Source organism: Cheilinus undulatus, linkage group 7 (genome assembly GCF_018320785.1).
Source record: "Cheilinus undulatus linkage group 7, ASM1832078v1, whole genome shotgun sequence".
Taxonomy (NCBI): domain Eukaryota; kingdom Metazoa; phylum Chordata; class Actinopteri; order Labriformes; family Labridae; genus Cheilinus; species Cheilinus undulatus.
In genome coordinates this window covers 3674268-3696532 of record NC_054871.1, presented here as the reverse complement: position 1 = coordinate 3696532, position 22265 = coordinate 3674268, and the positions used below count along the sequence as shown (strand labels likewise).

Below are 22265 nucleotides of genomic sequence, written 5' to 3'. Positions count from 1 at the left end.
GAGCAGTTTAGCAAAGAAGAATGGAGTAAAATTTCAGAGTCCAGATGTTTGAGCCTGATTGAGACCTATCCACACAGACTCAGAGCTGTGGTTGCAGTTTATATTACAGATTTTATTTAACCGACATTACTTTGAAGAAATCTGTTTTCACTTTGACATTAAAGAGGTTTTTTTTGTTGTTAAAAAAAAGCCAAATTATATCGACTGTCATTGATTTATACAATCGGTAAAAGTGTAAAGCATCCATGTGGGTCAGTATTTCAGGGACTGTAGCTGCATAAATGAACGTCAGTATGAGTGGATGCCCTTCTTCTTCCTTCCATACACACACATCAGCACCGGTCTGAGACTGTGTAAACTCAGGTGTGCCCAGGTACAGAATGATGTTTCTAAAGTGAGAGCAGGCAGCAGGGATGAGGGGAGGGGGAATCATGGAACGACTGTACCTGATGTGAAAACGCCCTTGGATCTATAACTGAAGATGTGTGACGGGGTTAAGCAGTGAACTCAGCTCTCAGCTGCAGGAGGCTGTGGGGGGTTTAGGGTGTAATGGCGGGACAGTGACAGCATTCAGTGACATTTATCAGCAAACAAAAACCAAAAAGCGTTTGTCATGTTGATCTCTGGGTCAGGGTGGATTTTATTTTCTGTTAAAAAGCTGAAAAGTTTCCCTCACAAACAGAATCAGAGAGTGAAATAAATAAAACTTTACATTAATTCATGGTTTGTGTTCTAAAGAGACACAGAGTTAATGTTACAGGACTGCATGGCTAATGCTAAAGCTAATGCTAAAGCTAAAGCTAGTGTTAGTGGAAGCACGAGGAGTAGAAAAGTAAAAAGGCCTCGATAAAATATAAAAGAAATGTTTTATAAAACAGCAGGATGAAAACAGGAAATGATGCCATGTTAATAGAGGCGGGGCTAAGGGCAGTGGGTGGATTTACTTCCTGTAGTTTTGTCCTTTTTTATTGTAGATTATCATACGTTATATTAAGGCAGCACCCCCTGCAGGCTCACATGATGCTGCAGCACTTACACGGCTGCTTCTCCTTCTTTATCTGCACGGCTCCTCCCTTCACCTCCCCTGCCTCCCCCGCCGTCTCCCCATTACTCGCCGCGGCGGTCGCCTCCGCAGGTTTGGAGTAAGGAGGCGGGGCTTTAGAGTCGGAGGGAGGAGGGGCAGTGGAGGCAGAAGGAAGCGGAGCGGCTTTAGTTGGAGCGCTGGACTCCTCCCTCCCTTCACTGGGTGGAGTTTTCCCGTTGGCGTCTTCGATGAGCACTAGCTCCGCCTTCACCGTGCCCTGCAGACCCAGGACCCTCTTGGTCTCATCCTCGTCCTCCACGTTCTGGTATCCCATGAACACCATGGTCACCGGGTTCTCGGCGCTGGCCTCTGCCATGCTCAGCTGGCCGCCAGCTTTGGTCTCCAGACCTGTGATCTCCGCAGGGACTGTTACCGTTACTGAGGGCCGAGGCCTCGCCGCCTCAGGACCCGCCTCCTCCTGGACTTCCTCCATGGGCAGAGAGGTCACCGTGGCGACAGTCTGTGACATCATTGAGGCCTCATCGGCTTTGTGAATGAGCTCTTCGACCTCAGAGGAGCTAAGCATCTGGACGCCGTCCTCGCCGTTCATCTCATGGACGACTGAGGGACAGACAGAGACACCGTCAGAGTCCAGGTGAGGATGCAGGTCAACAACCAATAAAAACAGACTTTAGCAGTGATGTCACAGACCATCTGAGAGCTTGAAAAGATTTTACCATAACAAAATGAAGGAGAAAAAGAAAAAGAGATGGATTAGACCCTCACAACTATTCTGAGTCCTGGGTTAAAGGAAGCATGGATCTTTTTGACATATGAGGAAATTAATTCAGATAAAGGAAGCTACCATATTCAGATATATTCTGTATCAGTGATGATTAAAGATATAAACCTTATTTTTTTTGTACAGTCTCCATAAAAATTATTTACCCCTCGGAAGTTTGACCCTATTATTGATTTTATAAGTCAATCATGGTCAACAGAAATTGGCCGAAATGGCAGAAAGAAAACCCTATATAATGGCAGTATAATTTAATCAGTATTCCTGGCTACTATCACACTATGAAGACAAAAGAACACACTTGATTACACTGATTCCAGTTGTAGTATCCTGTCAGCATGCAGGCTACGCAGCATGACATTGTTCCCCTGTTTCTATTTTCCTCTCTGAGATAGGTGAGGAATAATAAATGGGGAGATGACAGGGTATCAGGAGTGTTGGGGAGGAAAATTGTCTTCATTTTCTTTCACTTTTATCACTCACAGAGCTGTTAGCTTGCATAAGGCAGAGATAGTTTAACCCTTTAAATCCTAGCGCATTGCCGACGACGCGCTGTTGAAGCACACTTTGCATGACCATAATTGCATGACTGTTTGTGTTATCGGAAAAACTCGAACAGTTTCTGAAAGCTGAGAAACTGTGCTTCCACTGCTGTGGTTATTACTGTAATTTCCCCTTTTCTCACTAAGATTCTAGCATAAAGTTCACCTGTTTTTTGTGTTTTTTTCATTTTAAACTGTTAAAACACTCTTAACATGCAGTAAAATGTGTTTTATCCATGTTAATCATTTTTCCGTCATCGAGTTATGATTATAAGGGTTTTCTCCGTTTTTGAAACTTATTCGGCCGGGAGCTCCTCGTTTTAGCTGTCTACAGTCTCATCTACAAACCGGAAGTCCCAACATGCAGTAAAGTGTAAATAACTGCCATATAATAAAAGTTCTAAGTATTGTGGAAAAATGGGCAAAAGCACGTACTCACAGAACATTTTCTGGGCCTTTTATGGTTAAAATGAGAAAAGAGTCCAGAAACTCAGGTTTTAATGGGTTAACCTGACATTCCAGGTAGACTCAAATATCCTCTGTATGGATATCATCCTGGAAATCCTCCATAGAGAGTGTTTGGGAAGAGCAGGACTTTTCATTGGATGACCTTTCTGTCTGTCAAATTCATTACGACCCAATCAGAGCGATTACAAAATGACCCAGTGGGCATGAAAGACAGGCGCTGTAGGCTTCAAACAGCAGAGCTTGTTGTTGGATCAAACTCACGCCGAGGCCGCTCAGGAGAAGAGCAAAAACCTCTTCTCAGCCCAGAGAAGTTGTCAGTGTGGCTCTGTGCTCTTGTTTTAATAAAAAAATCTGGCTCAGTTAGGATCAAACTGGAGCTTTACCATATTTACATCCCTGCTAAATGCCTCATTTAGCCCTTGCTATCGGTTTGCAGAGCAACTTTACACAACCCGTAGCTACCCCATTCTCCCCTAATGACGCTGATTGGTCAGGTCTGTCTTCAGACCTGGCATGGATGTTTCAGACTGGAGCTTTGCCTGATTACAGACATGGACTCTGGCCTTATCATCTGCTTTGCACAATTAGAGACGGTTGTGGATTAATCATATCAATATTCATGTTTGAAATTCATGTCTTAGCCTGGCCTCTGACTTCTGTTAGCATGGAAGTGAAAACTATTGGTCACAAAGTTTTGAAAGGCTTACCAAAGCTGCACACTCTGGTTCGTCTGCATTCAAAATAAAAGCCCTAGATTTTACACTGAGATGATCCAGAAGATCACAGCTGACGCCAGCATAGTGTCAGAAACATGTAGTTTCAGGGGAATACTTAGTATTAGGAGTAGTAAGAGGACTTTCTGCATTATCAGTGTACTGCCTTAAACTAAGGGTCACTGACTACCCGTTTGGATACAGACCTGCTCTTATTTTAAAAGAAAAAAAGGAATTTAGGAAGATGGAAGTGTATGACCTGAACTTAACCACAGATCCAAATGCTTCTGATTCTGATGCTGCATCCTAACAAATCCTCCTTGTATTTGTCAAAGACCCCATCACACCTCTGCTGAGACTCCAGGCAAACCCAGCTGATACAAAAATGTAATGTAAAGACCCCGTCCACCACTGAGTGGTCACTAAGTATTGTCTTGACAAGCCTCATGAGTGGGATGTCCAACACAGGACATAAACCCTTCATTTCCAAGTAATGCAGACAACACTAGAAAACATCAGGTCCTTTCAAAGTAATGCACACAATAAAAAACATCTGGTCCTTTCAGAGTAATGCATACAACAATAGAAAACATCTAGTCTATTCAAAGTAATGCACACAATAATAGAAAACATCTGATCCTTTCAGAGTAATACAAACAACAATAGAAAACATCTAGTCTATTCAAAGTAATGCACACAATAATAGAAAACATCTGATCCTTTCAGAGTAATGCACACAATAGAAAACATCTGATCCTTTCAGAGTAATGCACACAATAGAAAACATCTGATCCTTTCAGAGTAATGCACACAATAGAAAACATCTGGTCCTTTCAGAGTAATGCAAACAACAATAGAAAACATCTGGTCCTTTCAGAGTAATGCACACAATAGAAAACATCTGGTCTTTTTAGAGTAATGCACACAACAATAGAAAACATCTGGTCCTTTCAGAGTAATGCACACAATAGAAAACATCTGATCCTTTCAGAGTAATGCACACAATAGAAAACATCTGGTCCTTTCAGAGTAATGCAAACAACAATAGAAAACATCTGGTCCTTTCAGAGTAATGCACACAATAGAAAACATCTGGTCTTTTTAGAGTAATGCACACAACAATAGAAAACATCTGGTCCTTTCAGAGTAATGCACACAATAGAAAACATCTGGTCTTTTCAAAGTAATACACACAACAATAGAAAACATCTGGTCTTTTCAAAGTAATGCACACAACAATAGAAAACATCTGGTCTTGTAAAAGTTATGCACACAACACTAGAAAACATCTGGTCCTTTCAAAGTAATACACACAATAGAAAACATCTGGTCTTTTCAAAGTAATGCACACAACAATAGAAAACATCTGGTCCCGTCAAAGTTCTGCACACAACACTAGAAAACATCTTGTCTTTTCCAAGTAATGCACAAAACAATAGAAAACATCTGGTCTTTTCAAAGTAATGCACACAATAGAGAACATTTGGTTCTTTTAAAGTAATGCACACAACAATAGAAAACATCTGGGGCTCTATTTTCGTGGCGCAGCGGAGGGTGGCGCAGGGTGGCAGAGCGTGGCGCACCCCACGCAGTGGTAATTTCGTCCGGCATACCACTGTGCGCAGCCAATTTGGCAATTTGGTAGAACGGGCTGCACCAAGATAGGTGTGCACACCAGGGGGAGGTGTCGACAGATTCAGCTTGGCGCAGTGGCAATTTCATGCCAAATCACTGCGCTGAAGTGCACTGAAAGCCCGCCAGCTCCAACCTGGTCTATTCTCGGCGCAGGCGAAGTGCGCCCGGTGTAGTGGTAATTTCGCAGGTTTCCAGAGTGTCAGGCACATTTCAATGCAATAAACAATCGCAGCAACCACAATTTAATGTAACCATCTGAACCAGCATATACATTTGTATCTATATAAATTGTCCCGTCACATCTTATGTCAGATCAAAGATGTTTGTCACATGTAATTGAAACTCAACCTGATGGCAGCTGGGAGTGATAAAAACTAGCGAGTTCACATCTCTCAGCCAACCACAAACAGCCACGGTATCTGATACGGAGTATATATATTCAGCTTCCCTCATCTCATGAAATTCAAAAGAAAAAAGAGAGAGACGCTCGCTGAATAAATGTAAGTCAGTCGGTGTCTTAAGGATTTAGCTGTGATTGCCCATATTTCTCTGTTTAAATCTTTATTCTTAACGTGATCTAAAAAGATGGAGTACATTATTGCAAGGAGGATGAGGAGGAGATACCGGGAGAGAATATATCACCAAAGGTTCTCCTATTTGGCGATGACAGAGCAGGAATGCAGGTGGATCACAAGCATGATGCCTGGATTAGCCTGCTGCTGTGTTTAATGTAATTGTCACTTAATTTTGTACTCCTATTCATGACACAGGAACAGATTACATCTGTCTCGCGAGGTGGTCCACAAGGTGATGCACATCGTGGCCTCTGATGCACAGCCCGGTGGCCACTGTGTGCCTTCTTTGCTCTGACAGCTTTATTTTGGCCCTTTCCTTACATCATTGAACCGTTTTTCACATTGGGCAGCAGTTCTCAGAATATCTGGGCAAACTTGATTGACAATATTAGTAACTTCCTCCCAGGCAGTTTTTGCATCATCAGCCCGTGGAGGTCTGTTAGCATTACCATATATTCTGGTACTGCGAGCTTGGACCTCCCGGACCAGCACATCAGTTTCCTCCTGGGAGAAGTTTGGCCACCTGGAGCTGCTGCTGCTGTCTTCGCCCATGGTGGTGGCGAGCTGAAATTGGCACTGCGCCTTGCCCGCAGCGCATTTAAAGGCAAGGAGAGGCATTCATTTCATTGGTGAAGATTACACTCGGCTGTGTTAAACCCACTCACACATTCTCTCCTCCCTCTTTGCCACTTGCGCCGGTGGGAGGGATGGAGGCGTTGGTGCGCCGCGCTGCGCCGTGCACGAAAATTGCAAAATGCCCTGGACACACCCCGTTGGCGCGGCGCAGGCACGGCACAGGGCAGGTGCGCCGCACCTGCGCCTGGTCTACAAAAATAGAGCCCCTGGTCTTTTAAAGTAATGCACACAAAAGAGAACATTTGGTTCTTTTAAAGTAATGGACACAACAATAGAAACATCTGGTCCTTTCAAAGAAATGCACACAACAATAGAAAACATCTGGATCTTTCAAAGAAATGCACACAACACTAGAAACATCTGGCACCAGCCTCAGTAGAGTTGAGCTGATATTCACCACTCTTCCCTGCAGCACAGCACAAGCTAACATCTCACTTCATCAACCAAAAGTTAAAATTTATTTTTTTCGAGGCTATCTAAGAATTTTGTGTTTTTCTTTTCCTCTCTTGTCTGTTTTATTCTTTAGATGACATCACCTTTGCGCTCGTCCTCGTACACTTTGACCCCTTGGTGAGAAAGGTCAACAGGAAGTGTTGTATTAGTGGACAGAACTCGAGTCTCCCCCGTCACTCTGTCACGCTCCACTTTAATCTCCACAGAGTACATGGCTGAGGAGGAGGAGAAGCATGAAGAGGAAGAGGAAGACGAGGAGAAGGAAGAGAAGGAGGAGAGGGAGGAGGCCAGACAGGGTCAACAAATCAAAGACACAGAGAGAAAATCTGACAAAAACATGAACAGAGACTCAGATGAAACAGAGAGGCTGAGAGACTCATTCGCACAGGCAGACAGACACAGTGGTTAGTTACAAACAGGTGATTAGATGTTAAATAGACAGACATTTGACCTTTGACCCCATCTCCCTGATCTTTCTGTGACCTTAAGCAGGATAAACTTATTTTGAACTCATTATTACAGCTGTCTTTGGCTTTCACCATGAGATACCATGCTTTCTCTTTAGTCTAAGCCTTAATGCTGATGCTGAACACTCTCCATTTCCTGGTGTTGCTCTTCAAAATAAATTCTTTCAAGATAACACAAAGCAGAGACTTTTATTGTGACAAATTTGGCACGCTGCTGCTGCTTTGAGAGAGACAAAGCCACGGCCAACCTCTTTTGATTATCAAGGAATAGAGATGGGGAAGTTATACGTTTAAACAGCAGGTAAAGATGGCAGTTCCTGCTTCACCAAGCCCAAGTGACGCCCATACAACCTCTCCAGCAAATAGCCTTCCCCCAGTGTGCATAGTCAGATTGCCTCTGCCTGTCTCTGTCTAATAACAGAAAAGCAAAGGTCTGAAATCAAACCTAGAATAGCTCTAAGGCTGTGTCCACACAAAGGTAGATCACTGAAAACACACCTTTTTGAAAACTAATTCAAAGCCTAAGTCTTTTAGAAACTCTCTTTACAGTATTTCTGTGGAGACCGGGATACCCAGTTTGGACTCATCACATTGGGCACCAGTTTCTAGTCTGTTTGCCATGACATTTTCAACTTATGCCTTTAGTTTTCATGGAAACAGCAGACAGAGCCAAACCTGTGCTAACTGAACTCTGGACATGCTAACACATGCAACCAAAATTGACTGAAAATGACCTGCCTGCATGTGGACTAGGCACCAGCTTCTAAACCCCATCATCCCATGGGCTAGGCCTAAGGTTTCAGACCCTAAAGATCCCGTCATCCCATGGACTGGGCCTAAGGTTTTAAAACCAAAAGACCCCGTCAACCCATGGACTAGGCCTAAGGTTTCAAACCATAAAGACCCCGTCATCCCATGGACTAGGCCAAAGGTTTTACACTATAGAGATCCTGTTGTCCCATGGACTAGGCCTAAGGCTTTAAACCCTAAAGACCCGTCATCCCATGGACAAGGCCTAAGGCTTTAAACCCCAAAGACCCCTTCATCCAATGGACTAGGGCTAAGGCCTTAAACCCCAAAGAACCCATCATCCCATGGACCAGGTCTAAGGCTTTAAACCCTAAAGACCCCTTCCTCCCATGGACTAGGTCTAAGGTTTTAAACCCCAAAGACCCCTGTCATCCCATGGACTAGGCAAAAAGGTTTTAAACCCTAAAGATCCCATCATATTATAAACTAGACCAAAGGTTCTAAACCGTAAAGACACCTAAGGACCCATCATCCCATGGACTAGGCCTAAGGTTCTAAACCCTAAGCACCCCACCATCCCATGGATGAGGCCTAGAGTTCTAGACCCTAAAGACACCTAAGGACCCCGTCATCCCATGGACTAGGCCTAAGGTTCTAGACCCTAAAGACACCTAAGGACCCCGTCATCCCATGGACTAGGCCTAAGGTTCTAAACCCTAAAGACCCCGTCATCCCATGGACCAGGTCAAAGGTTCTAGACCCTAAAGACCCCATCATCCCATGGACTAGGCCTAAGGTTTCAAACCTTAAAGACCCCATCATCCCATGGACTAGGCCTAAGGTTTCAAACCGTAAAGACCCCGTCATGCCATGGACTAGGCCAAAGGTTCTAAACCCTAAAGACCCGTCATCCCATGGACCAGGCCAAAGGTTCTAGACCGTAAAGACACCTAAGGACCCCGTCATCCCATGGACTAGGCCTAAGGTTCTAAACCCTAAAGACCCCGTCATCCCATGGACCAGGTCAAAGGTTCTAGACCCTAAAGACACCTAAGGACCCCGTCATCCCATGGACTAGGTCAAAGGTTCTAGACCCTAAAGACACCTAAGGACCCCGTCATCCCATGGACTAGGCCTAAGGTTCTAAACCCTAAAGACCCCGTCATCCCATGGACCAGGTCAAAGGTTCTAGACCCTAAAGACACCTAAGGACCCCGTCATCCCATGGACTAGGCCAAAGGTTCTAAACCCTAAAGATCCCATCATACCATGGATTTGGCCTAAGACTTTAATTCCTAAAGACCCATTCATCCCATGGACTAGGCCTAAGGGTTTTAGACCCTAAAGACCCGTCATCCCATGGACTAGGCCTAAGGTTTTAAGACCCTAAAGACCCCATCATCCCATGGACTAGACCTAAGGTTTTAAAACCCAGTCACATCATCTGTCACCATTCATTCAGGCTGAGTACCTTTCCCTGCATGTTCGTCTCACCTGTTCAAAGACAATCTGACTCATTCCCTCACTTACCTCTCTTCATCTCCTCCGTCACCTCTCTTGCTTTGTTCACAGCAGGACTTTTGTGAACTTTGACCTCTGCAAGGGGTCATGGGAGAGAGAGGAGGCGGGCACAGAGACAGAGTGATCATAAACTACCTGTAGATCTGAGTGAAAAGGTCTAACTAGATTCATCAGACTGTTATCATAAATTCTGATCTATTTGATTATCTTATTGCTCCAGATCTGCATCAGCTCAAATGTAATCTGGGTGAAGATCAGTCCTAGCTTACAGCATAGGTTACTCTCTTCTCACCCTCACAGTGTTACACCAGCTGAGATAGATCCAGAATAGGCAGTAGTTAAGACTTAAATCTTTCATCTAGCTCTTCGTAGACGTGCCGTCAGCTTTGACTTCTCCATGGTGGTTTACATCCCTCAGAAATCTACGACCACTCTCTAAGGACCCAAACTGACACAGCTGGACAGAACTTAGACATAACTGCTGCTACAGGTCACTGATAACTGTAACAGAACACAGTAGAGTGTTAGAGTCTCACCTTTGACTTCCTGTCTTGAAATCAGGACAGTTTGGTCCTGCTGACTGTCGCCGCTGTGACCTTTGACCTCTACAACTGATCAGAAAATACACAGTGAGGAGGAGAAAATGACAACAAAACACAAAGACAGAAGAAGAGATTTTCCTTTACCTGGTCCTGGGCTCACCTGTAGACAAAAATGGAGACAGGAAGTTCAACTTCACAATAAAAGTCAACAGAACTTAAAACACATTGTGTAATCTGATTTATTTGATCTGAATTTGACCAAGAAAATTCTCTAAATGTAATCTAAACTCAGCAGAAAAAGTAAATTTGTGTTGGGCAGTTTATTTCTTTGTTAAAACAATGCCTGTCTACAAACCTTATGCCTGTTTATTTCCCTTTTAAATGGTGGAAGGAAAATGCATTTGTGGGATGAGCAGCAGAGCTGAGTATTTGGTTTGGTCCATGAAAAATGTTCCAAATCTTCTCTGCCAAACAGCTTATTCTGCTGTTGCTACTGACTCTTGTTTTGAGGTTTCCTCATCCTTGTAATGAAACACAAATGTCCCTCCTTTTTGCATTAGGTTTAGTTAACACAGTCTGAGTGGATCCACATTTTCACAGGTCTGTCTTTGCAGTGTTCAGTCCATGCTGCAGACTGTGGTGTAAATCACAGCCTTTCACGGCAATCTCTGTATTTCCACAGAATGCACCGTGGTGCATCTCTGGCTCTCCTTTCTGATCTGTTGAGATATTAACCCTGGTTGGCCAGAAGAGGGGAAAAGTCTTTTCGTCTGTGTCTAGGTTTGGTCAAAATGCAAAAACTGCTTCAGAAGCTTAGCATTAATGATTTTCACTGACGAGAAGCACTAGATGTCTTGAATTTTGATTTTTTTCTTCATCATTGATGTTAACGTTTAGCCACTTCTTTAAAGATAAAACTTCCTTAAACCTGGTAGTGAAATGGTGAAGTTGACTAGACCCCATCATCCCATGGACTAGGCCTAAGATTTTAAACCCTAAAGACCCGTCCTCCCATACACTAGGTCTAAGGTTTTACACTCTAAAGACCCTGTCCTCCTATGGTGAAGCTTACTGATTGTTGAGGCACAGATCTATCCAGGCTCTCTGTATCTGAGACAGCTTCATCTACTTACTAACTCTATTATAAATGATGATTTGGGTTGGGTTGTCATGTTTCAGTAGCTTATAAAAACTTTCCCTTACATCTATTGTGTTGTGTCCTGTTTCTTATGCCTTGTGATTTGTATATTATTATAGGCATGAATGTCCCACTGACTACAAAACAAATCTACCAGCCGGTCTGAATAACGAAACCGGAACCTAAAAAGACAGACGTGAATTTGCTGATGTAGAAGTGAGCATTAAGACAGATAAGGAGCATGCATTAGCACAAATAATTCAGACTGAGGGTGGGGCGGTTTGCTGGATCATTCAGGAGCCATGGGCAGGCCTTTATGCACTGGGACTGGGCAGTATGCACCCTTTATACCATTTGACATTCCCAGAATTTCCTGCAGTATTCAGTATCACTGCAATGTGTTTGAAAACCAAGCATTTAAGCTTAACATGCAAGCACAGCGAGCAGAGCGTGGGCGTCTGTCAGTGTTTCATTCAATCCCTTAACAAAACGCTTTGAGTCGATTTTTTTACTGAGCCGCTTGCAGGACTCTCCAAGGAACAGAGGGGACTGAACACCCTTCCCTGTGCCGGACTTCCATACCAGACCCACCAGGTGAGGGTGGGTGACATTAGTCAGACAGACACTGTGGAAACTGAGGGCTATGAATCTGACCAGAGTAATTCTGCCTCAATAATCTGATTTATGTTATTTTACCTGTGTATTATTATAGATCCCAGTAGAGTGTGTGTGTACTCACAATAGTGTGTGTTACAGTCTGATGAATCTCTCCAGTTTCCAGGCTGATGAGTTCTTTCTCCAGCCTAAAACACAATCACATGGTAAATACCTCGCTAAATCGTCTTTTTATTGGTTTATAAAAACATCAACACAAACGTCATCATCATAATCTCACACCCAGTCTGTTTGTGTTCACATCCTTTTTCACAAGAGACCAAATTTAACCTGATTATATGAGTCTGGTTCATTTTTTTTATTATGAGGTCAGATTACACACCCGAGCCCCGTGCCAGCCAGGCTGTAATAATTCTGTTTTACATGAACCAGATCTTTGGTGTAAAAACGGCCGAGGACTGCTGGGTCAGATTAAAGTGGTCAACTCAGACCTGTTGATGGTGTCCTCCAGGGTCCTGGTTTTGGCCTCATCCTCCTCCAGCTGTCTCTTGACATCGTCCTGTTCTGGTCCACCGGGGGGCGCTCCATCCAACAGCCAGCGCTCCCTTAGAGCCTTCGACTAAAACAGGAAACACAATCAAACCCAGCTCTTTCAACTGAACAAAATCAAAGAGTCACGTCTCTGGATCTACACCATAAAAATCTGTGAGGATAACTGGCCCCCCATGGACCCCCATGGGCCCCAAGATTGCAACGTTTTCCAGCTCCTCCTGAGGGACTCCAAGTCCAGATGGGGATATACCTTCTCTGGGTCTGGCTTGGGGTTTCCTCCCAATTGGACATGCCTGGAAGACCTCCACAGGAAGGCGTCCAGGAGGCATCCTGATCAGATGCCCTGAACTGTCTCTACTGGGTTCTTTAAACTCCAAAAGCTATTTGAAATTCCTTAAATAGAATATTAAAATTCTGTTGGGTGAACCAGGGTGTAGTTCTGAATCCATTAGCTTGATGCTAACACATAATAGATATTGTCACTACCAAGCTAAAGATTTAGCATCACTGTCGTATTTTTACATTAAAGTCCCTGTAAAGTGAAATCCAAAATTTGTCTTAACACACTAGATATGTTAGAATCTGGTTGCTGTAAACATGTGAAAACACTGAGATCTACATGTGACTGAATTCTGGTTTAAGACCGTTAGAAAGTTTTTCCTGGCTGGGTTTAATTTGGGCGGTGGTACCACATTATAACCAGCAGGTAAAATGATGTAAAAACAAGCTGACTAAATATTTTAAAGCATATCCCATTCTTCCTGTTTTTTTTTAGTTTATTTTTATATTATTGACTCATTTTTCTCTCTCACCTTCAGGTGTTGCAGCGCCCTCCTGTCATCCTCCAGTTGTCGTTTCTTGTTCTCGATCTCAGTCAGTCTCTTCCTCTTCTCCTGAGGCATGATGGGAAATGGAGTCAGGCAAAGTAGATTTCTGTTGCTCTGCTGTTTTCATCTGAGTTTCAGAAACCTAACATAAATATAATCAGAGCTTGTTCTAAAGGGGACAGCTGGACTTGGTTCAGGTTATTGAAGAGGTTTGGTCTCTCCTCTGAAAGGCTTCAGCTCTAAAGCTGTCAGGGCTCAGGGAGGAATGTGAGAGTTAGTCGACCATTAGAATGCTAATGGATGCGATCACCTGCAAGTCATTGACCTCGTAACCAATCAGAAGCTCTCAGCCCTGCTGCCCCACCCCCAAAGTTCCTGGGCCTCTGAGTAGGGACTGTTAAAGAAGTAGATGATCCACCTCAGAACTAGCTTTGGACCTGGTTCCTGCTCCCACAAAGCAGATCAAGGATTTTCCCACACAAATTCTGACCAATCAGAGAGCCTTTTTCAGTGTGCATCACACATTTTTGTCTGTGTACCTGTGAACACGGAGAATCTTAAAGGAACTTAGCCCAGACTTAGTTAAGGACTGGGCTTTCCCAGAAATGTGAGGTTCATTGGACATTCATACAGACGTGAGTCAAGAAATTTTAAAAACAAATTAAGATTTAAAATGCTAATGAATTTAATTTGGGCTGGAAGAAGACAAACAATCTGGAGCCAGCTTCATCTTTTACCTGTATGTCCTCATCTGTCTGAGAACAAAAAATATTTTTAAGGCCGATAATTTTACTTCTGCTTACTAAAAAAGGCGGGAAATGTCTGAACTTGTTCTTTCAGTTGCCCTAGATAGGTAGGGTAGGAATCTGGAGTAAAAGTTTGTAACTGGAACTTTTTATATCAAATTTTAAAAAGCATAAAAGAAAATATGTGGTTCTAGACATCAATAATTGGGGATTGGGGACTTTTAAAATGAAACTTTCAAGGCTGGAGCCCTGTGAGCCACCCCCATGCCCCACCTATGAACTGGTCCAGGATTCAGACCAGAGCACATTTCTCTGTGACATAAAGAGCAACAAAGAGCAGTGGAAGCTTTTCAGGATGGAAAAGGTGTTTTTGCTCGTCTGCCGGCCTGCTTCATCATGGGTTTGGATGATCACGGTGGGGTTGAGTTGGATTGTAGCTGTTAGCTCTAATGTAGCTGCAGACAAGCGTCAGTTTTATCAGAATATTTCTTTATTAAAAAAGAGAGAAGATCCACGCTGAAAGCTACTATGATGTTTTTGAAAGTCTCCTGATCGGCTTCAGCGTGAATTTCAGCCACCGTCCTGCTCCACTGTTCAAACAGCACAGCTGTGACAGACTGTAGGGCAGGGGTGTCAGACTCAATCCCAGCCGGGGCTAGAATCTGGACTTAGGTCTAACCTGAGGGCCGAACAGGGTCAACATTTAACCAAAAACTGTCAACCTCACTTTCACTGGTGATGAAGTATGGGACATAAAAAAAAACAACTAAACTCTGATGATAAACACCATGAACATCCACATAAAAAACATCAAAATGAAAAGTTTAAAGGCTCAAAATCTGAAGTTAAAAGGCACACATAAGTTCAAAAGGTCAAAACACAAAATAAAAAGAACAATAGAATAGAAAAAAATAATTAATAAGGCAGAAATATAAGACTGACAGTCAAATCATGAATTTTAAAAGGCAAAATATGAGGTAAAATTCAAAATCATGAGTTTTACACCTCAAAATATGAGATAAAATTCAAAATCATGAGTTTTAAAAGCCAAAATATGAGATAAAATTCAAAATCATGAGTTTTAAAGCTCAAAATAAGATAATTTTCAAAATCATGAATTTTAAAGCTCAAAATATGAGGTAAAATTCAAAATCATGAGTTTTAAACCTCAAAATAAGATAATATTCAAAATCATGAATTTTAAAAGCCAAAATATGAGATAAAATTCAAAATCATGAGTTTTAAAGCTCAAAATAAGACAATATTCAAAATCATGAATTTTAAAAGCCAAAATATGAGGTAAAATTCAAAATCATGAGTTTTAAAGCTCAAAATAAGACAATATTCAAAATCATGAATTTTAAAAGCCAAAATATGAGATAAAATTCAAAATCATGAGTTTTAAACCTCAAAATAAGATAATATTCAAAATCATGAATTTTAAAAAACAAAATATGAGATAAAATTCAAAATCATGAGTTTTAAACCTCAAAATAAGATAATATTCAAAATCATGAATTTTAAAAAACAAAATATGAGATAAAATTCAAAATCATGATTTTTAAAGCTCAAAATATGAGATCAAATTCAAAATCATGAATTTTAAAAGCCAAAATATGAGCTCAAATTAAAAATTTCGAATTTTAAAGGGCAAAATAAGAGGTAAAAGTAATATTTGTGAATTTAAAATTAAAAATATTAGATGAAATTAAAAATGTGGTCTAAATGGCCCAAATTATTAATTAAAAAGGTCAAAATATGAAATAAAATGTGAAATCCTAAGTTTAAGTTGTAATTGTAAAATGCAAAATTGAAAATTTGAAACGAAATCACAGATTTATTTTATCTAATTGTTTTTATTCTTGACTTTAAATTTGATGACTTAAGGATATTTTTAATCATAAGGGTTAAGTTTACATTTTATACTGGAGTCAAATCTGCAGACCTCATACTGGTGACCAGTTAGAGCTAAAATGTGATATGATCTTCCTGGCCAGGTATAATTGTACCACGGGTCAGGTTCTGCCCCCGGGCCTTGAGTTTGACGCCCCTGCTGTAGAGCTTAGGTTAGTACTGGAGCTGTGCATGTACCATATTTTATCTGGTCACTCTGATTGGCTCGTTATAGAGCATTCGTCCAATCACCTTCGGAGGATGTTTTGAAAATTCCTGCCCTTTTTAAACTCTTTCTGTTGGAGGTTTCCAGATGGATGTTAAAAATATCTGTGCAGATGTGAAAATGTCTGTCTGGTAAGTGAATCTCAGCTGATATTTCTGATCATAAATAAAGTCATCAACGCCACTGAAGAAGAAAAACAAACATTTTAACATTTCATCTGTTTGAACACTATGATAATATCCATAAAGTTCTTTATTTAAAGATCATGTTAATTATGATGTTCACTAAAACATCCGGGCTCTGAGGAGATTTTTACCTTTATAACCTCAGAGTTAATACTAGCGCTGCTGCAGCCTGGTGAATGTGGATCAATAGTGCATTAGTCTGAGAGCGCTGATGGTCTGCAGCAGTCTGAGATAACCCGTCCGTAACCGTATCTGTGGGTTCATGCAGGTGTGTGTTCATCCATGTGTGTAAATCAGACTCACTGTGAGGAGCTGCAGCCGATCCTGCTGACAGAGAGCCTCGCTCACCCTGAGGGCAAAAGAGAGAGAGAATTAATGACTCTGCTGTCCAGTAGGGGGCAGTGAACTCAGCCTGAATGTATAGATCTCTGGTATCTGATTTCACCATGTCTGGCCCACCCCAGTATGCATGGGAAAGGGACCAGTAACTGACTGGAAACCAGTGTTATATTAAAACTCTAGTCTATAAAGTCTCTAAGTAAATTTGTGGCGAAATTTTGAAAAAAGAGGAGCCAAAAAAGTTTAATGTTGGTATAAGACACCTGAAAATAGTTTTATGAAGTGTAAAATATTATCTTTCATATTAATATCTCATTTTTATGGTTTTATAAACACATGATATCAAAAAGGAATAAAGTTTCTGAAATTTTAACAATCTCCAATCAAACATGGAGCTTTATTTTGAAAGGCTTTCTTCTTTCCTTTAAGGTTATGGGGTTGTCTGTCCCACTCTGAATCTAAGTTTTTAAAATTATTCGCTGTTTCTCTCCTTTACTGTTTATCCCTGAACTTTATCTCTGAACTGTCGGCTCTCTCAGCCTCGCACTGGTTAAACTGGGAGCTCTGGACTCTGCTGATCTCAGCATAGATTCTGTTTTTTTGTTTCAGCTGAACTCACAGAACAAAGCTGCTGCCCGTCTCCATGGAGACCAAAGCTGCTGCTGGTCTCCATGGAGACCGAACACAACAACAGACAATCTGAGTCCGGAGACACCCCGGGTCCCGGTCCAAAGCGGCCCAAACTGCAGGGGGATCACTGGGTTACTACAAAATAAAAGTCAGTGATTGATAGGAGGAACATAGTGGGTGATTAGGAGAGAGGCATGATGGGTAAAGAGACTGCAACTCTGATTGGTCTGTTGGTAGAAGTCAGATTTATAACTAGGGCTTGATCCTGGGGTTAGACGCCTCCATGCAGGGAGGTAACAGTGCCTGCAGAAGCGGCTTTGCTCTTAATTCAACAGCTCTTATAGATTTACCAAACCTGAAAGTAGACCTTCTGTATCTGACGACCAACTTCTGCTGCTTCAGACAGAGTCGTTATGAAATCATGATGAGGAAAGACAGCTGATAGAAGGCAGCACCATCAGCTCTGTTTGCCTGACACGCCCTGCTCAGTTTCTGATTTTTATATTTTTACAGTCCTTCATCTCTCTGCACTCATCATCCTTTTATTAGACCACTCTCTATGTTTTGATTCTTTATTTTCATGCATTAGCCTCGCTAACTCATACCAGTCCTCCTTTTAGGTCCTGTTTTATATTTTCAGCGTCACATGTCGCTGCTGTCTGTGTCACATGTGTTTTTATGTTCAAGCTGTCCCTATAGGAATCAATAAAGATGTTTGCACTGATGGAACTCATTAGCTCACCCTAGTCTTACTGAACCAAACAGTGCTATATTTGCAAATCAATTATTGAAGTATTGAGCTCACAATAAAGCGGACGGATGCACGTTAGAGCAGCGCAGTTACAATTATGATGTCAGGCTGTGTAAATACATAATTGATAAAAGGCTGCAGTTATATTTGTTTGAAGAAGAAGTTAAGAGGTTTACAGCTTCAAACATGCAGAAAGGACCTTGAAGTTCCTGTAAAGTGCTAATAAATCTGTAATTTAGGTTTGTTGTATGACAGGCCACTGTGTTCTGAACCACCATGCCAAGTTGCAGTCATGAAACACATCTCCAAGTTTATAAAATCAAGCTTAAAATGAGGCAGCAAAATCTGCTCCATGATGGTGTGGGTGTGTCCTTGGTGAAGCCACGCCCACTCCTGAGAAATATGATCTAAAAAAGCTTCTGATCAGAGCTTAACTACTTGGCTTTGTGCCAGAGCAGAGACAGAAATTTAATTTACTGTTTTCTGGTACAAATCGCTGTTCTGATACCTTAAATGACCCGTTGTCCATCGTGGCTGATTTAGAAAATTTACCTCACAGTGAACAGAAACACAGCATGTAGCTGACTGTTAACTTCCAGAGAAGTCAGTGACATCAGCTAACGGCAGACTGGACTGAGGTGAACTATTCTGTGAGGTCACACACAGATCTGTGTTTTCATGTGTTTACAGCAGCATTAGTCCAACATATCTAGAGTGTTTGTTTCACTCCACTGCTGACTTTTGTGTAAGGACCTTTATGTTCAAAGAGAAATGTTAATTTTATGATTATTTTATTTGATATCTTATTTAAAGATAATGTGGTTATTTTGAAAGAAGCTCTATAAAATCTGCAGGTTTTGTATTTTTCTAGTCGACTTAATTTTATATGTTTCGAGTTGAGAAATGCACTCTTCTAAACTCTCATTTTCTCTGCATTTTCCTTGATCATTAAGGAAGCAGAGAAGACCCATGATACAATTCATGGATTATAACATATCCACAATTCTGTCACTCCAGTATAATCCCAATGACGTGATTTTAACATTTAAATATTTCCCACCCATACTTTGTTGGTTTAGCTACCAGCAAGCTTGCACAACCATCTGTGGTTAGTAGAGTTGTATGTCTGTTGCACGTTTGTCTAATAAATGTCTGTCTAGGAAAATAAACTATGGAATAAACAATCAAACAGTAGCTCGAGATGCGCTTGTCTTTTTTACAGTTAGTGTGGCTGCAAACCCAAACCCATAAAGGAAGGCAAACTGTTGTTGAAAATTTAAACCATGTATTTGTAGTCCTATTACTTTATTTTGTGGCATTTGAATATTATTTGAGATGCACCGACTGGGAAAATTAGGGCTCATTTTTTAACAGTTAAACATCCGTTTAACTGTTAAAAAATCTAGTTTGACAAATATCAGATGATAGGATGAAACTGATTAGACACACTGAAAACCATTTGTACCTGATATCAGTGTTCAGCTATCTTTAACCCTCGTGCAAACCTTAAAATGAACACTCTTTAACCTCGTGTACACAAACAGTTTGTCTCATAAAAGTGCTATAAAATGTTATACATAACTTTTTTTTTTAACTTTCACTGCATCAGATCTTTTCAACAACTTCAGACCTATCCATAGATATAAAGTCTATTATAATTTTTCATTATTTTTTATGTTTTTATGGTATTTTTGTCATAAGAACCCCAGATTTTTTTTAACGGGACAAACACAAAATATGCAATATTTCCAAAAATGAGGTGCAAAGTGAAATATTTGTGATGAAGATATTACAGCCTTGACCATGTCAAAAATTGATAATATTGATTTTAATGCATTTTTATTTTTGGCACAGTGAGCGTTAAAAAAAAAAAGTACACTCTTTAACCTTGTGTACACAAACGGTCCGTGCAATAAAAATGTAATATATATTTTTTTTTCTTAAACTGCATCAGATCTTTTGGACAACGTCAGACCTATCCATAGATGTGATATTTGTTAGGATTTTTAAAACATTTTTATTTTTTTATGGTCTTTTTGTCATGAGAAGCTCTGATTTTTTCATGGGTAAAAAAAAAAACACAACAAAAGGCAATATTTTTTTAAACTGAGGTACAAAGCGAAATAGTTGGGTTATTACAGCCTTTACTCAGGCAATAATTGATAGCAATAGGAGTCAATGGGGCAAGTCTGGTCATGAGGTGAAAGAGTGTCAGTATGACACAAATCTCCTATTCTACTTCTAATAGACAGGATTTTAGAATTAGGAAATAAAAATGACCAAAAAAAAAAAAAAGTGGAAAAATGTCATCGATTAGCCTTTAAACTGAGCTGAACAAATAAAAACAACCAAAATGTCGATTTTGGTCCCCAAGATGCTCTGAGGGTTAATTTTAGTCTTTAGATTAAATGGCTTTAAGTTTTAGTAACATTTCAGTCACATCTACTCGTTATAGTTTCAGTCAACAAAAACTCAAAAACATTTTAGTTTTAGGCAATAAAAAGTCCTTAGCCTTCACCTTTAGTCCAAACATTCATCCTCTGGTATCAAACCATGCTGATGTGATCTCTGCCAAACCTGAACCCTGCTTTCACAGCGGAGAAGAAGAAGAGCTACAGACGATCTACCCGCAGTGGACAAATATCATGGATTAAGAGTGAGCTAGATAACATTTTAGTTTTGTTTCAGTCATCTTGAAGAAAACTAAACAGTCTATCTCTCTATCTTCAGCTCATCTTAGTCTAGCCTCCCTCGTGGAAAGGTGACTAAGCTGATGGTGGATGTTTGTGAAGCGATATCAGGAGAAACCGATATTAAACTGATGCATCGGAGCATCCCTAAATATCCTCACGTATATGTCACACACAAAAAACTAGAAAAGCACTCAGAGAGCACAGACCTCCGCCATTAGCCCTATCTCCCAACAATGAAGAATCTTTTAAAGTAAAAATTCTTTGCTTTTCATCAGGGTGAATACCAGCAGCAGCTGCAGCATCTTTGGCTAAAAAACACGACGCCAGTGTTGAGGTGCAGTTCCTCAAGTGTCCACTGGAGGCTGTCTGTAGATGCAGCAGTCGCATATACAGCCCATATCAAAATGTCAGTTTTAACAGAGGAAAAAAAAAAGTTTAAGACCTGCCTCAGCCTTTGTCTGTTTCATGGTTGAATAAAAGCCAGTTTGAGACAGTGATTTTATTTTGGTGGCCACCTTAATTTCACTTTAAAAATCGACTTCAGTTACAAGATTGATGGTGTTCTGCAGGCTTAGTCCAATATTTTCTGCAATCTAAGGTAAACGTTACTTATAATTTATTTACTTATTTATTCTTTTCATCATATATATCAGCGAAGGCTGTCATCCATAACTGAACCGGTCTGATTATTTCTCATTGTTTCGTCGTTTTTTTTCTTTTTTGTCCTTTATGTCTGTTTCTCTTGTTGTTATCTCACCAAAAATATGAAAACAAATTAAAAGATAAATACATTTCTAAGTGACGTGCTGCCATGCTTTAAGTTTTAAATTTATTATCATAAACATTATTGTTATTATAGGACTGCCTTTCAATTTATGAGCTTTCCTGAAGCTTTTACACTGAAAGGGTGTGACCGGATGTCCTGTCTAACTTCATTTATTGATCATAAATCAGATCCTCCCTAATCAATAAGTTATTATAGCGGCTCCTGCTGCTTATTGATAAGTGATTGGCTCAGATCGCTGCTTCCGCGCAGAAAAGTAGACCACGTAGTGTATTAGTCCGCCTGATTGAACGAGTTAACCCTTCACGTGCCTCCATAGACTCTGATTCATTGATCCTGATCAGTTTTACTCACTTATTCTGCTCACATCTGTCCGCACTTTCTGCGCACTTTCTACGCAGTTTGTCCGCAGTGTTCAGCGCAGGATTTAGCGCAGTTCGTCCCGCGTGTTTGCCGCTATGATGCCTGACTCAGCGGTCTGACGGACTGATGCCGCACCATGACGACACACGAGGCACCGCGCGCTCACAATAAAGTCACACCCTCCTTCATAAACTTCGAGAGAAAAACACACGAAGAAGAAAAAAGAAGAGGAAGAAGAGGTAGATGAGGAAGAGAGGAAGGAAACAAAGTGTACTCACTCCATGTTTGACTGCAGATCAGTCCGCTGCAGCCCGGATCATCTGATCCACATCCGAGAGAGAAAGGAGACCCGCCCACCGAGAGGGGGGTCGGGGGGGGCAAGAGAGGAGGGGAGGCAA

At 41.1% G+C, this 22265-nt stretch overlaps 1 protein-coding gene across 1 annotated transcript; it reads right to left on the bottom strand.

Annotated features, from left to right (window-relative positions):
- Positions 1 to 259: 259 nt before the first annotated feature.
- Positions 260 to 22221, bottom strand: palm1a (paralemmin 1a). The gene is made up of 8 exons (XM_041790642.1): positions 22146 to 22221; positions 16611 to 16656; positions 13243 to 13323; positions 12370 to 12497; positions 12003 to 12066; positions 10270 to 10285; positions 10120 to 10194; positions 260 to 1645 (listed from the first exon to the last, which is right to left on the bottom strand). Exons 1-8 carry the CDS (start codon positions 22148 to 22150, stop codon positions 1014 to 1016), a joined length of 1047 nt encoding a protein of 348 aa, XP_041646576.1. The 5' UTR covers positions 22151 to 22221; the 3' UTR covers positions 260 to 1013.
- Between the last annotated feature and the right edge of the window lie 44 nt (positions 22222 to 22265).

Bases quoted from the DNA above. Each gene is read 5' to 3' on its own strand.
- palm1a (XM_041790642.1), bottom strand. The intron at 12,498-13,242 runs GTGAGAGAGAAA...TTCCTGTTTTAG, and splicing joins GGGCGCTGCAACACCTGAAG to TCGAAGGCTCTAAGGGAGCG. The intron at 12,067-12,369 runs GTCTGAGTTGAC...ATTGTGTTTTAG, and splicing joins CTGGAGGACACCATCAACAG to GCTGGAGAAAGAACTCATCA.